The sequence below is a fragment of the Lissotriton vulgaris genome, chromosome 3_1 (genome assembly GCF_964263255.1).
Source record: "Lissotriton vulgaris chromosome 3_1, aLisVul1.2, whole genome shotgun sequence".
Classification (NCBI taxonomy): domain Eukaryota; kingdom Metazoa; phylum Chordata; class Amphibia; order Caudata; family Salamandridae; genus Lissotriton; species Lissotriton vulgaris.
Window position 1 is genome coordinate 1,394,781,196 of NC_141689.1, and position 16,849 is coordinate 1,394,798,044.

At 51.2% G+C, this 16,849-nt stretch overlaps 1 protein-coding gene across 1 annotated transcript in view; it reads left to right on the forward strand.

Annotated features, from left to right (window-relative positions):
• Positions 1-16,849, forward strand: part of HELQ (helicase, POLQ like) — a 606,359-nt gene that overhangs the window by 442,003 nt on the left and 147,507 nt on the right. The window contains exon 13 of the mRNA XM_086961870.1: positions 5,665-5,822. Coding sequence (XP_086817996.1) covers positions 5,665-5,822 — 158 coding nt within the window. The remainder of the gene's footprint in view (positions 1-5,664; positions 5,823-16,849) is intronic.

Here is a 16,849-nt window from a genome sequence, read left to right on the forward strand (position 1 = left end):
GGCCTATGGAGGCTTTTCTGTCCCAGTGGCTGGAGAGCTGGCTACCACCGGACTCCCTGTCGCGATGCTTCATAGTGGAGCGTGCCCATCGCGCCCTAACTCAGAAGCCGCCAGTCGGGGAGCGGCCCCGCCCGATCATCGCCAGGCTCCTTAATTTCCACGACAGGGACGTCATTCTCCGAGAGGCGCGGATGAAGGACACTCTGTTGTATGACAATCATAAAATAATGATCTTCCCGGACTATACCAAGCTGGTCCACCAACAGAGACACTCCTTCCTGGATGCCAAGGCCAAGCTCCGTGGTCTGAAAATTCAGTACTCGCTGCTCTATCCGGCCCGCCTCCGAGTGATCTTCAACTCCAAGACCCTCTTCTTTGATACACCGGAGGCCGTCTTCGCCTGGACCGATGAAACAGTCAGAATCCGACCTCACGTCCAACCGGGGCTGCACTCTGAATCATCGCGCAGCTCGTCTCAGGACAGGAGCAGCTCGTCTGGCAAGGGGAAACGTCATCGCAAATCCCGCTCCCGGAGGAGGTCCCTGTCCCGGGACCCCCTCTTGGGGGACACACAGCCTGAGGCGGATGGATCTGATGGAGGCTCCTGATCGCCTATCGTGGGAGCTGCCTGCTGGTTGCCTTCTATATGGGACTACACCTGGCAGAAGCTGAACCGTGGTTGGTGGGATGTACTTTGGCTGGTGCAGTATTGACTCCTTTTTGGCAACTGCCGTGGCCTTTATGGGCTATAACCTTCTTGTGGTACTCTGCCTATAACTCTACTGTATGTTTGTTGGGGTTCAGGACACGTACTTTGGGCTGCCTCCTTCTGTTGGGACCGGGGGGTGGTTCTGGTAGTGTGTCTGATTAGTTCGGGGGGGGACTAGTTGGGATCCATTGGTATGGCTGGCTTTAGGCGCTGTGTTTTGGGCCTGAAGTACCGTATGCCGCGACAGATACTTCATTGTTCCTTGAGGTATAGGGGTGGGGGAGGGGGGGACCTGGGTGTTTGGTTGCTTGAGGGTTGGGTAAGGGTCGGAGGGGTAGTAGGGGTTGGGGTCATTGGGTTTGTGGGGTCTGGGGTTCTGGTTCTGGGGGTGCACGTGGTCTGGGGGTTTTTTGCAACTGTGGGGTCTGAGACATGGGCCGGGGGCCGGGGTGAGTGGGACTGGGAGAATTATGATCATGGTTGATGTTCCTCACTTGGCGCCTAATGGCGCTTCCATACGTGTCCTTAGCTGGAATGTACGAGGACTATTGGACAAGATTAAACGGGGGGCAGTGCTTCGCTGGGCTAAGAGGGACTTGGCAGATGTGCTCCTCCTTCAAGAGACACACATGCTAGGTACGAAAGCCCTGAGTTTGCAGCGCTTTGGCTTCCATCAAGTGTTCCATGCCGGTTTTACCAGGGGTTCCAGGGGTGTGGCCATTCTTATTCATAGACGGCTGGCATATGTACATGAGCGTCAGTGGCTTGACCCCCAGGGACGTTTTGTTTTTGTGCAAGGGAAGGTCGGGGTGGAGCAGGTTGTGTTTGGCTGTGTGTATGCCCCCCCCCCTTGCAGTGGGCCTTAGCTGAACGTTTGTTTGCCCTATGGGCTGAGTTCCCCCGCTCCATGGCTGTGATTGGCGGAGACTGGAATGATGTGATGGATGTGGCTTTGGACCGGCAGAGGAGGCCGGGAGTGGCACTTGTATCCTCCCCTACACGGTTGGGGGCTATGGCTGATGGGCTGGACTGGGTGGATGTGTGGAGACATATGCATGCGGAACGGCGAGAGTACACCTTTGTCTCAGCGGTCCATGGCTCCCTGTCCCGTTTGGATTATGTGTTTGTCCCGAGGGCCTTCCTGGCCAGGGTGACGGGGGCCGCGATTCGGCCTCGCGGGCTTTCTGATCATTCCCCAGTGGCGGTACAAATAGACCTGTGCAGGGCACGATCCCCCTTCCGATGGCGAATGTCAGCGTGGCATCTGCAGCGCCCTGACTATTCCCAGCATCTGCGTAGCGCGATCGCCCATTATTGGCAGGACAACCTTACCGGGGGGATGGATGTAGTGACAGTCTGGGAGGCTATGAAACCCACTCTGCGGGGCATTGATATTGCTTGGTGTGCGTCTGCTCGCCGGACTAGGCTGGGAGGCATTGCTGCGGCCGCGGAGCGGGTGGAGGAGCTCGAGGCTCGGCACAGCGAGGCACCCGATGATGTGGCACTGCGCCTACTCCTGCAGGCGCAACAATCTTATTCCTCGGTCCTGCTGGATGAGGCTCGTCAGGCGTGGCTGGCCACTCGTAGTCGGGTCTACCAGTGGGGCGATAAGTCCTGCGCCATGCTCCATAGGCTGTGTCAACAGAACCTACAGCCTCTTACTCTGCCGGGCCTTGTTGATGGTGCCGGAGTGGCGATTACAGACCCGGCAACTCTCGCAACGAGTTTTGCGCGCTACTATGAGCGCCAGTATGCCTCACGGGAGACTCTCTCCCCTGCCACTATCACAGATTATATTGCATCGGTTCCCCCATCGGCTGTGTCCGATGAGGTGCGCGAGGCCCTGGACCTCCCCATGTCGGTTGAGGAGTTAGGGGATGCACTGGGTCAGTTGAATGTAGGCAAGGCGCCGGGGCCAAGTGGTTTCCCCAACGAATTTTATAAGAAGTACTTTCTACAGCTCGGACCGCATTACTTGCGGGCTCTGGAACAGGCACGAGAGTGTGGTCACCTTCCACCGGACTGGCGTCATGCCGAAATAGTAGTGTTTTCGAAGCCGGGTAGGCCCCCCGATCGCCATGACTCTTATCGCCCCATATCCCTCATCAACTTCGAGGCCAAGCTCCTGGCAAAGGCGCTAGCGAACCGCTTACTTCCGCACATTTCGGCCCTTGTCCACCCGGATCAGGCCGGTTTTATGCCGCGCAGGGCAACGAGACACAATATACGACGGGCGCAGGCTGCGATACAAGCGATCGAGTCTTCGGGGGACCCGCCGGCGCTCCTGCTGGCTGATATTGATAGTGCCTTCGATTCGGTCAGCTGGACCTTTCTTTTTGCTCTGTTGCCGCTGCTGAATCTTGGCCCGGTATTCCTATCCTATGTCAGGCTGCTCTACACTGAGATCACGGCCTCGGTACGTATTTCGGGAACGGCATCTGCTCGCTTTCCGGTGTCCAGGGGCACGCGTCAGGGGTGTCCACTTTCCCCCTACCTTTTTGCGCTGGCCATGGAGCCGCTGGCCGCCAGGGTGCGCCGCGATGAGCTCTACCGTGGCTTCGTCTGGGGTGCGGATCACTCCGACCGCATAGCATTATACGCGGATGATGTGCTGTTTTTCATGACTGACCTGCAGCGTACGGGTCCTCGTGTCCTGGAGTTGATGCACGAGTTTGGCCGGGCATCGGGACTCTTCCTCAACCCGCGCAAATCGACCCTGTGGGTGCTGGGGAGTGCCACGGTGGACTGCCCTTGGGCTGCATCCCTTCGGATGGCTGTAGAGGGTGTGAGGTACCTGGGTGTCTACCTCTCCACCTCGTCTGTAGTGGCTTGGGACCGGAACATCCTGCCGGTGTGGGACCGGGTCCAGCTGGACGTTAAGACTTGGACACGCATGCCACTTAATATCTACGGCCGATCGGCCATCTTCAAGATGGTGGCTTTGCCCCGTCTGCTATATCAACTGCAGAACCATCCCTTTCAGATTGACCCGCAGTGGTTCCGTACGGTTAATTCTGTGCTGGGCCGGTTTCTGTGGGCTGGCGGTGCCGCCAGGGTAGCGCTGCGCACGTGCTTCCTCTCAACCTACTGCGGCGGTTTGGCGGCCGCGGATATTTTATCCTACTATCAGGCCTCTCATCTCCTTGTGCTCAACGAGTGGTGGTATGGAGACCGTAGTGATCCGGCTTATGCTCTTGAGCATTCACTGATGGGTGGTGCCTCCCTTCACACCCTGCTGTATTCGGCTAGGCGGAGACGACTGCTTCCGCAGGTCACCCAGGTGGTTTTCGCTGTCTGGCGGCGGGCTCTGCATCGGGTGGGCTGGTGGGGTCGGCTTACAGCTGAGACCCCGCTGTGGCGCAATGGCTTGTTACCGGCGCTGGCATCTCTATCCGGATTTGACGGTTGGGATGCGATTGGGATCTCGTCCCTAGGCCATGTCCTCTCTGGTGTTACCCTAAAGTCCTTTCAGGAACTTAGCTCCGAATTTAGCATGCCCAAGACACAATTTTTCCGCTATCTTCAGTTTCGCCACGCCCTTACCCCTAGTCTGGTGGGCCTGGACCAGCTCCCTGACTTTAGTCCTATCGAGGCTAAACTGTTTATGGGAGACCTGGGTGACAAGAAGGTCTCGCAGATATATCGCACTCTGGTCACACACTGTTCCCCTTCACTCGCAGCGCTGAGGGCCTCCTGGGAGGGTGATATTGGTCCATTGGATGATGATGACTGGCGTGAGGCGTTGGAATCTCCCCGAGGTGCTGCTATCGCTGTCCGCCTTCGCTTCATCCAGTTCAAATACCTCCACCGGGCGTATTATACTAGACGCCGCCTATGGCGGGCAGGCCTTATTGCGTCCCCGGAATGCCTGAGGTGTGGTTCTGAAGAGGGTACCCTGTTTCACACGATATGGTCCTGTGAGAGACTGACTCGATTCTGGGCTGGGGTTTGGGACTGCCTGTCAGAAGTGTTGGGCTGGGACCTGCCCCGTACCCCCAAGCTGGGCCTTCTCCATGTTCTCGAGAACGTTGGGGGCAATATTTACAAACGCCATTTGCTGTTGTTGGGGCTAGTGGTGGCGAAGAGGGACCTGGCACAGGCCTGGAAGAGCGAGCGCGCCCCCCCACTCGGGGCTTGGAGGGCGGGCCTGGATTTCCTCATGGGTCTAGAGCAACCTGTTTTTGAAGCCCGGGGATGTCCCCGCAAACACTACAAAATCTGGAAACGGTGGGCGGATTACCGGGGCCTGCTCCTTGACCCCCCTATGGACATTGATGATGCATTACGGCTGGATGGGGATCCCGCACCCTAGGCCAATGGCTGGCTCCACCTTGGTAGGCTTTTTCATGTTGCTAGACTGTGATCACGTGCACTGGGTTAGGGTGGGATAAGGGGTGGGTAGTTGTGGGGTTGGGGGGGGGGGGGTAGTTTGATGTCATTTTCTATATAACGCTGAGTTCGATGCTATATTGATGATGTATCTCTTTCTATCTGTTGTTGGCAGTCTCCTCCTGACTGTGGAGGGCTGTGCTGAACTTTGCCTGAACTCATAATAAAATTGGTTATGAAAAAAAAAAAAAAAGTTCTATGGAGTAATAGTTTCAAGTTACTATGTTAGTAATTCTAAATTTGTAATGCGTTTGGAAAGGATTGTTTAAGTTCTGGGTGGTTTATCCTTTGATAAACATAAACAAGTCAAGCTATGTTTTAATGTTTTGGTATATAGACCATGGCATGTACAGCATTTCGTTTTAGCTTTAACTAAAAATTTAATTGGATTATATAAAAACGTCTAAAATCCAAGTATCATTTTTTTTGTTTGTTGAACGTGTATTTGCTGTTTTCATACAAACCTACATTAATAGGTACCTGTTCGTCGCACTAATAACGTTTCTTAATGCATTAGGTCCTTTGTCTCCTGAAAGCTTCAAAATAAATTTTGATTTTGATTCTAGGGGGTGTAGATTTGTCATGTTGTGACATTTTATACAGAGATTTGAAGCAAGGCTTGGAAGGACTGGTGCTGGAGAGCTTTCTTCATCTGATCTATCTAGTGACTCCGTACGACATGATCTCTCAATGTACTCCCAACTGGATGATCTATTTTGGGCAGGTATGGCAAGACTAGTAGTCACAGCGGCATTTCTTAAATGATGTATTGATCAAATGACACAAGTGATTGTTTTTTTTGTTGATTACCTTAATGTGGAAAACACATTCTGCCTGTATTACAATTTGCATTCAGTTCTACACAATACTGTGACGCATGGTCTTACCATGTGTGTAGTGTACCATATTGGTGAACACTGCACAGCAGCATTTTTATAGTTCTCCCTATAATGGGTCTTAAACTATAGTTGTATGAAAAACAACCAAGTTCTGCTATTTGTTTTAAAATGCAGTTGTATGAAGGTATCTAAAAATGAATAAACTATGAAATAATCACAGATTTAAACAATGTCAACAATTGAATTGACTATCCCTCTGATCCTTGCATTTGCCGCTAAGCCTTTGAACTGTGACTTTCATTGAGTTTTCCCCTTAAGCTTTGACTCAAGGGGCATCACGTAAAAGATTGAGTGCTGCAGCTGTAACAAGTCTTTTTAAAGCACTTGTTTTTGACTCGAGGAATATTAAGTAGTGCCTGTGGTACTGCAGCTTTGTGATAGACCTTTCAAACAGTTGTGTCTAACTTGAGAGGAACATTCAGTAATGCCCTGTGGCACTGCAGTTTTTTTTGTCTTTTCTAGCAATTGGGCCTCTAGTAAGGCTTTGCTGTATTGCAACTTTGAACAATTAATCTGAGCCCCAAACTTACCTCTTTGCATTTAAATTTTTTCTGTCACTCATATAATCACCCATATATGATTCATCAAACTGTCCGATTTAAACATAAAATTGGCCTGTGATTCTTGAAATAGTTAATTGAACCTCTAAACATATTTTTCCACATCACCAGCTTTTAAACTACTCTAAACACTACTAATGTGATGCAGTTACCAAACTATAGAATATTGCCTTTAAATGCAGTGTTTTATTCCCTGTTTCCTAATAGGTCTTATGGATATTGTCATATGAGTAGGAGTTGGCCTCATAGCAGTAGAGGATTACTTTGTTGTCAAATAGTACATTGCTGTCAATATTTCATTTTGGCTTTGGACATATACTCCCACTAATAGTGTTGCTTTAGCAGAGATACTGTATTATGTTTGTCTTCACAAGAAGATGCTATGTCCTTGTGTGCTGCATTTGAGGTTTAGCCTAACTGCTTCTTTGGAGAGGTCTCTGTCTCCTATGCCTAGTAGAAATACCATAAAACCATCATCGAGTCAAACTGCAGGAATATTTAACAGGGATTCATGCAGGGGATTTGGCACCTTTTAATGTTGCCTGTATCACTTCCATGGTTTCTGCTTTGAATTTAGTTGTCGGTCGTGTTACAGCAGCCTACAGGATTGCACAGCTGTCTTTGGAGCTGGATCAGCTGCTAGGTTAATTTTACTGTGAATCCCTTCACTTGTATGCCACAATGTCCATGGACCAAAGGAAGCCTATTCTGTAGGACATCCTCATTTCACCTAAGCCTCACCTAGCCTTTGTCAGTTTAGTTTACATTTTGAAACTCTGATTCTGTTTAGGCATCTGTGAGTGAGGTCAACATTGCAAACCTATAAACAGAAAAAACAGTCCAATACGGTAATTTTTTGAGCTAATGGATCTTTCTGGAAGGGAGGGTAGGGATCTCACCTATCTGCACAATACTGTACTTACTGTTTTAGTATGAGTTCATAATGGTTTGAGGTCGCCGCCTCAGAAACTTCCCTGCACTTAAGCAGAAGCTACAGAGCAGTTTTGTTTAGTGCCTACCTCGTCTGCGCAAGTCACATGAAAGTAAGTATGATTTGTAGGCTATGCATGCCATTTGTCCCTCACTAAATAAAACCTATGTGTAGCCTCATGTGCTTGGACTTACCCTGAAAACTACGTCTTTCTTATTGTCACATGTTAGTAAATATTGTTTCCAGCATATCTGTCTGAAAGCCATATAAGATTATATAAAGGATGTACCTATTCGTGCAGTATGGCATATAAGACTTGTCAACATTTAAGAACCCTATTGGGGCTTGTAATTTTCTCTTTCAAAAAATAAATATTTTTATTAACCAGGATAAGGCATCAAATGCGAACCAATAAGATACATATTATATAAACAAACAACCATCTGATATAATCGCTAAAATAGAAAACAAAAATAGTGGAGGGAAAGCTTTGACAATTTACAATTTCATTCAAAAAATACTTCCCCATATTGCAGTGCATTTAATAATAGAATGAGCCCCTCTCAACCAAGTCAATGAAAATTCCATATCATAAATCTGTCTTACTAACAGCCACCAGTCCATCACAGGTGGAGGTTTCGGCGATGCCTACACCCTGGATATAACTAATCTTGCTGAAACTAATAAGATAGAAAACAAGCTATTACAGTTTAAATTTCTAGAACTATATCCCATCATAACGTCCGAGATCAACAAGGGCAATTCTATCCCTAGTTTTTGATGTAGAACATCCCCAACTTTCTGCCAAAATATTGTTAGTTCTGGGCATGTTAGAAACATATGCTTAATATCTGCCGCATATAGATCAGATTTTGGACATTTTGTCAGTTCGCTAATCGCATTATTACCCGATGACCATTTTACAATTCTATCCGGGGTATAATATAAAAGACAAATCATACGGTGTTGTTTCAGACTTAAATTAGTTGCATGTATGGCCTTGTCTATAATATTAAGAGCCTTTGAAATTATACCAACCGCTACCGGAATCCCCAATGCTCCACCGTTCCGCCAATCTACCACAATCGTCGGGTCTCCCAATGCTGTGCCATTTATATGCTCTACTTATCAGATATGTTGATTCAGCTGCATTGAGAAAACCCCATATCTCCGAATCATTTGTATTTTCCAGTTTTACATTTTTCAAAAAAAAGTCTCGAATCTTGTAATACTTAAGGAGCTTAGACCCTGGTAGCTTATGTTTTTTCTGAAGCTCTCGAATGAGACCAAGCCATTGTAATCATATATATCTCCCATACAGTTAACTCTGCATGTAGCCCATTTCCTGCCTAACGAGTCCTGGAATATCTCCGGCAATCCTGGATTCTGCCCGAGGTAGCTCCCTATGATAGTAGGAGATATTCTTACTTAGCAGAATTAGCAGAATTGAGTGCCAAATATATACATCATCTTGTATGGTCTTAAATGTTACCCTTTTAAAATAGTTAGGGTCATTAAGTCTATATAAAAACATATGACTCTCAGCCCCCAAAATAAGCTTATGGCTAAAAGTTGTGTTGGCTGAATAATTAAGACTACGTAAGCAAACAAAGCAGGCTGACCATAAATATGTTTTAAAGTCTGGGACCTCTAGACCGCCTTGACTAACAGGAAGTTTTAACCGATCGATTGCTCGCCTTGCTTTCCTATATCGCCATATAAAACTACCTAATATTCCATCCAATTTTTTTAAGAATGTGTTTGGAACACGTAATGGAATGGAAAAGATAAAGAAATTTAGGCAGAATTTTCATTTTAATAATAATAACTCTACCAATAATCCCAATCTGTAACTTGTGCCATTAAACCTGTTTTATTAGCTGTTTCAGGAACAAACATCATAAACAAAAATTGCCTACAACCCAATTGGCCGGCTTGAAAGTGTGATACTGTGTATTCGATTCAATGAGAACAATGATATTTCAGTTATTTAACACAGCAAGCCGCCTACAACCCAAAAGGGCCGGCCGCGTTTTAAAGGGAAGGGTGAGAGGGTTGAAAGTGTGCCTTTCGGGCACCATGCAGCCGTCCAAATGAACGATAACGTACCATTGGGATCCAGTAACCACCCGACCCCCGGTATCAGCTACCCCCCATTACCTGAAGCTGCGGAGCTATGTTGCGAGTGACCGGGCAGGCACAAATCTGTCAGACCCAGCGTCCCAGGGCTACGTCGCGTGCTCCATCAGGGAACACCCGACCAACGTGCTGCCCCGAAAGTTCTCAAGCCAGACACCGCAAAATGGGCTATGCCACTGTATAGGCCACATTGTCAGACAATTGAGAAACAAGAAACTAGAAATAAAAATAAAATCTCCCGACCCTACCCCTCCCCCCCCAACCCAACATTCCCCCCACCCCACCCTCCTCTCCAAGTCCAACTCTCCCCACAATAGAGGGTGGAGTTCCTCAGATCTCCTCAGCTCTCGGTCTGGGACAGACGCAGCAGGCGCAGGTACTTAGGACACGTGACTTCTCTAAATTCCGTGGCTAGTAGGGATAGGAATGGTTGCCACAATTCCGCATATCTCACCCCCTCTCCAGCCTTGATTAGGGACAGCTTTTCCATGCCCAGAACCGCCCACAGGCGATAAAGCCACCCCTGGAAAGTGGGAATGTGTGTGGTGCGCCAATAAGATATAATGTTCTGCAATGCCGACCCAATAGCGATGGCGATCAGTCTACCTCTACGGGACCGCAAAGGGTATGTGATGGGATTGGGTAGACCCAGTAGGACATAGGAGGGGAAGCAAGGGATTTCAGTATCAAAATGGGTGTCAACTTCATCTAACATTGATTTCCAGTACTCCTGAAGATTGACACAGTCCCATAGAAGATGGACTAAGGACCCCCTCTCTCCACATCCGCGCCAGCATGTCGCCTCCCTTTTACGGTCCATCTCGTGCAGCCTCTCAGGAGTGTAGTACCAATATGTTACTATTTTAGTGAGAGTGTCAGTTAGCCCCATGTGATAGGCAGAGTGTCGCGCGCGGTAATAAATACTGTCCCATACTTTGGTGCTGAGGGTGCGCCCCAATTCCCTCTCCCAGCGAGCCCTACCTGAATTGTATACCTGGGAGTACCGGTCTAGAAGCGTGCGGTATAGGTCAGAAATGAGGTGCTTATCCGCGGTTCTTGTGATCAGCCAATATTCGTATGGCCGCAGCAGTCGGTCGGCCCCCTCCCGCACCTGACTATGAAGCGCCCAGTGCCGAGCCTGTAAGTACCGAAGTCGTTCCGTTTCCGGTAGGCCGTAATCTTGTTTGAGGGTCTCGAATGGAATGACCCACTCTCTGGTATACAGATGGCACAGGGATCTGCAACCCGCAGGGCGCAACCTCGCAAACGCCACCACATCCAACCCAGGAGTAAAGTCTGGGTTCTCAAGTAAAGGAGTGAGCTGTGACGGAAAGGTGGTCAGCTCATACTTAAGATTTGTGCTATCTCACACCTCTAATGGTACCCTCGTGATGTATGAGGCGTCAAGAGTAGGAGGTCGGTGTTGGCGGCGAAGAAAGGGCACTTCCTGGAGCGGACGGCCCGCTATCGCCTGGTCCTGAAAGAGCCAGTGTTTGTCTGACTCCCACCTACTCCATTCCACCAGGGTTCGCAACTGTACCGCCTGATAGTATAGTAAGAGATCCGGTAGGCCTAAACCCCCTTTCTCAGGAGGTAATGTTGCGAGTCTCAGTTTCATTCCTGGCTTCCTGCCATTCCAGATGAATTGTGCCAGCTCTGATTGTATCTGGCGAAGCCAGCCATCTGGCGGGCGTAGGGGGATGGCCCGGAACAAATAGAGAATCTGCGGTAGGACCGTCATTTTTATGGCTGCCACCTTACCCAGCCATGACATAGGAGGTGCCTCCACCTGCTCAGCTCACTGCGGATTAGACGGCGCAGACGCGTATAGTTGATCCTGACCGTGTCCGACAGCTGGATTCCCAAGTATGGGACCAACGTCTGTGCCCAGCGGAATGGAAAACGCCCCTGCAGTTGGGACCGAGTGTGCGGCTCCGATTTGGTCATATTAACCCTGAACCCCGACACCCTGGAAAATGCATCCAAGACTTCCACACAAGCCGGTAAGGGGGTGCCTGGAGAGGACAAGTACAGAAGGATATCGTCAGCGTAGAGGCTGATGTTGTGTACGTTTGCCCCAAATTTGATACCAGTACAAAAGGGGGTGGTGATGAACGGAGCATCTGAATCAATCAAACACTCACACCCAGTCAAAAGTTCTGGGTTTAATCCATCACCGTTCTTTAGCCCACTCTGCCACCCCAGTTCAGACATGGCTATATGCAAATCAGTCTGACCCTGTGCCTCATGAGAACAGTCCAGCCCGAACTGCCAAGCCATGTCTTCCCTAGACCGGAAACAAGCTTCCGAGGACCGGTTTCTGGCATTCCAGCCGTCTTCAGCCCGGCTTGCTTGAATCCAGTGGCAAAGTGAGCAAGGGACTCACATCTGAGCATGCCCTGCCACACTTATGGCAGCCAAAAGCGGTACAAAAGGGGTTGGTGATGGACGGAGCATCTGAATCAATCAAACACTCACACCCAGTCAAAAGATCTGGGTTTTGATACCATGCACATCCGGCGTGGTTCGCATCAGCTGTGCCAGTAGCTCCATGTACAGGGCAAAGAGCAGGGGCGACAACGGGCACCCCTGTCTTGTGCCACATTCGATAGGAAATCGGGGTGAGGCGAAGCCATTGACCTTGACCGTCGCGGTGGGGATGGAATAGCAATTAAGGACCCACGTACGGAATCTGTCGCCCAGCCCAGCCTTCACCAGCACTTGTTCAAGATAAGGCCAGTGGACTCGGTCAAACGCCTTCTCGGCATCTATCGCGAGCATCATGTACTCTCCCGTCGTCCTCGTGGCTTTCTCTATAAGTTGTAGCGCCCTTTTAGTGTTATCTACCGTCTGGCGTTCAGGGATGAATCCCGCCTGATCCGGGTCGATCAGCCCCTGCATCAGTGGTGCGAGTCGGGCCGCCAAAATGCTGGTGTAGAGTTTGAGGTCTACATTGAGTAGAGATAAAGGTCGATACGCTTCGCACCGCGAATGGTCCTTCCCTGGTTTGGGGATGACCGAAATGGTGGTTTCCAAAAGATCTCTCGGGATCGCTCCAACGTCCGTGAAGGAGTTAAAGAGGGCGGTCAACAGCGGTGCCACCTGCAAACAAAATGTCTTATAAAAGATAGCCGAGAAGCCGTCTAGGCTGGGCGCTTTTGCTAATTTGAGACGCGAAATGGCCGCAATCACCTCCTCCGGCCGGATGGGCCGGTCCAGAGACTCGGCCTGTTCGGGGGTCAGTGAAGGGAGGGGGACGGATGCCAGGAACTTCTCTCCCTCCTCCGGGTCAAGCAGAGACCCAGTGTATAGGGAGGTGTAGAAGGCACTAAAGGCCCCTGCAATGTCTGCATCCTCGCTAACCATCCTATTCTCCTGTGTGACAATCTCCTGAACCGACTGTTTGCGCCGTACCTCCCGAAGTGTGTGACCCAGCAGCCTCCCACAACGGTCTCCCCCTGTGTAATAGAAGTGTCGCACCCTTAAGGCTGCGCATTCCGCCCGGTCCTGGTCAAGTGCTGCTAACTGTTGCCTAACCTGTCGCAGCTGCCTCCATATCCTCTGCGCCCCGGTTCGTTGGTGCATGTGTTCAAGTTCTCCTGTCCTTTGCGACAGTTCCTCTCACTTACATGCACATTTTGCGTTCTCGGCGGCCGAGACAACGATCAGCTCGCCGCGTAGCACCGCCTTTAGTGCCGCCCAATGAGTAGCCAATGGTGTGTCTTCTGTGCTGTTGTGCGCCAAATAGTCCTTGATAACCCCCTTAACCTTCTCCACCACCTCAGCGCGGTGTAGCAACGTGTCGCGCAGCTTCCAGCAGCGTGGTGCCCGTGACATCGGGGGGAGGGAAAACACGGCCACCATGGGGGAATGGTCAGAAAGGGTTGCAACGCCTATTTCAACCTCTGTTGGCATAGGTCTTGTGGGCACTTGAATAATACGTATATTCCTTTGCGCTAGGATGGAACCTGCGCCATAAATGAACCATGCCCAGGTCTCCCAGTCTAGCCAATCCCGCGGCGGAGAGCGTCCCGGCCTGAGAGGAACGCTGGGCCGACCTATCCTGCAAAGTGTCCAACACTAGGTTCAGATCCCCTCCCACCAGAACATGTCAGTTAGGAGATGTAGCCACCTCCGTGAGTGTGGAATGGAAAAACTTCTCTTGGCCTTTGTTCGGCGCATATATGGCGCATATATGGAGAAGATCGAAAAGGCCACCCCCCCTAGAGAGAATCTATAAAACAACCTCCCTTTCACCTCTACCCCTTTCTGCAGGACCTTCCCCCTGAACCGTTAGGCCACAAGAGTTGCCACCCCCGCAGTTTTAGTGGGAGAGGAAGAGTAAAATTGGTGAGGGAAATAGCGATAGCGCATCCTAGGGCAGTCTTTCTGCAGTAGGTGGGTTTCCTGCAGCAAGCAGATGTCAGCCTTAGAGGCCTCCAAAAGGGAGAGAACAGATTTCCTTTTAACTGGATTGTTAAGTCCTCGCACATTTAGTGTGAGGATTCGTAACTCAGTCGGGGCATGGGTGATCGCACGGGGCAAAGGACCCCCCACCTGGGCAGTCTCAAGCGGTAACCAAACTCCCCTCCCATGAAGCAGGCATCCCCTCAACGCACATCCTATCATCTGGGCCTTGCTGGTATAGAAAATTGTCGTCCCACTCAATACTAAGAGTCCCTGGACCTGGAACCCACCCCAACTGACCCCCCCAAAGAGAAACAAAAAACATCCAAAAATCAAAACATACTTAGTGTCCATCATCCGTAGGTGGTTGGTAAAGTACAATAATGGGGTACAGTACTCACAGCGCGGGAGCCGCCCTCCCGCCAACAGCCGGCTCACTACTTACTCCAGGGCCAACTGGCCAGTCGGCTCGCCATGCTTTCAACTGGGCAGCTGCACTCCCGGCCCCGCGGAGACTGCTTCCACCGCCGCCCGCTGTCCATCGCGAATTACTTCCACTGGAGGCTTCTGGGCTCGCCGGCGCCTGGTCTGTTGCCGCCAGCGTGGTTTTCCAATCATCAGTTCCAGCAGTAGACATGTCCACCTCCAGGGTTTCTTCCGGGGGGTCTATTCCCAGGATACTGCATGCTTCCTTCAGCGAACGGAGATGATACAGTTTATTATCCTTCTTGAATATCGGGCGAAACGGGTGGCCCCAGCTTTAAGGGATGCCCTGCTGTTGCAAATGGGACGTAACTGGTCGGAAGGACCTGCGTTTCTGTAGTGTGAGTGCAGACAGGTCTTGGTAGAGCACAGGGGATTGGCCTTTAAAGGACAACGGGTGTAGATGCCGTGCCTTCTGCAAGATGTCTTCTTTAGTGCGAAAGTCCTGCACACAGGCTAATATATCTGGAGGGAAAGCCGAAGTTGCCCTTGGGGGACCCACCCTGTGCACTTTGTCAATCCTGAGCTCCGAGCCCGTTGGGCGACCCAAGATATGGTTGAAGGGTTCGCAGGTAAAGCCATGCAGATCCAGTGTGTCCTCCGTGGACTTGACCCCTCGGATGCGTACATTATGACAACGGGAGCGATTTTCTAGGTCCTCCACGTGTGCATGTAGGTCAACCTGTTGATCATGGATCCGCACAATTTCTTGCCGCAACGCCTCCATCTCAGTATCCCAGTTGTCGCTTTTTGTCTCGAGGTCTGCCACCCGTTCCCCTATGCCATCCACATCTCGTCTCACTTCTTTCATCTCCTCCGCGAAGTCTTTTTGTAGGGTGTGGATATCATCCCGTAAGGTGGTGAAGAGTGACTCCAGGAAGGCCTTGGTGATAGGCTGCGACCCCTCCGATTGCGCCCCAGCGGGCCGGGGTGTGCTTGCCGCCATGTCCGTGGACCGTTGAGTCGCCTGTGCTTTAGCGAAGAGTTCTTTGACCGTCCCGACCTTCCTGTTCCTCGTCGAGGACATTACGGCACAAGCAGCAGCAGAAGTATACCAAACCCACCACAGCTCTGGGCCTCTCGTGGAAAGTTGCCCCGACCCACCACACTCCAGATGTGAGCAGCCTCCGCTCACTTGCAGTCGGGCCTATCAGAACAGCGGCGTGGCTAAAACTCTTAGGCCTCTGAGATACGCTCTGGGCCGCTCTTCAGGGTCTCCTCCCAGTCTCCCTTAGTAGGGCAGTTCCCCTCAGCTCCGCGTCCGCGTGGCACGAGGGATAGAGATTATGCCTCTCCTCCAGCTCCAGGTAACGGGCCCTAGCTGCTCCTCCCGAAATCGGGTCGTGGGTCACTGGGCCAGGCTGTCCCCCACTCGCTACCTCGCTGCCCGGTCTGCTGGTGTCTCAGGGGTTAATGGCCCCCCCGGGTTCTAAGCCAGAAGCCAGAAAGACAGGGCCCGCACCTACCGCTCCTCATGCCTCTCCTCTTCCATTATGTGTGGCCGCTCGCAGTGCCTGCAGTCCCCCGGCTCAAAATGGCGTCGCGGGCCTCCCAGCAGTCTGCTACGCTCGTCGCGCCTAACCGCTAGTCACGGCGCTCCACACCGTCTGAATCCGAATGGGTGCTCCAACCCACGATGTCTTTTTTCTGCCGCACTCGCCCCTTCAGTGCCTAGAAGGGCCACGCCACACTGCCGCAGCCTTACCTCCACAAGATGGCAGCTGTAGTCGCGGTCGATGTGCCAGCCGACCCCCGCTGGTGAGTCTCGCTGTCAGAGAGGGTGACTTCGTTTGCGGTCACGGGCAAGAAAGCTGCAACACCCAGCTGTGAGGTCTCACGAAAGAAGCAGCCACGCACAGCCTCTGTCCCTGCTGAAAGTCGCGTGTGCGGGACCCGCTAAACCGCCAGGCCACTCAGCCGGCCCTCAGCCCAGCGCAGCCTCGTCTCTCCGCCGCTGTCTCCCTCCGCTTAACGCGGTTCTAGGTTCCTCGGGGACCGGCGGCGGCGGAAAGGTCAATTTCGGAATCCCCGGGACCAGTGCTGTGCGGTCCACTGATCAGACCGACCGGCAGCTATAGGATTGGCCTCCGGGCCTGTGCTGATGGAAGCTGTCGGCAGGAGCTCCGGACAGAGGCGTCCGCTCACGCCGCCATGTTGGCCACGCCCCTGCCATTTTTTTAAAGACCTGTTTGTCTCTTTTATTAGTGCATCATAATTTAATGACAGTATATAATACCCCTAAGTAAGTAACAATTGGGCAAGTTCCAGGTACTGGCATCTCAGGTTTATGGTTGAGAAGAACTTGCGTCTTATTAACATTTAATTTATAGGT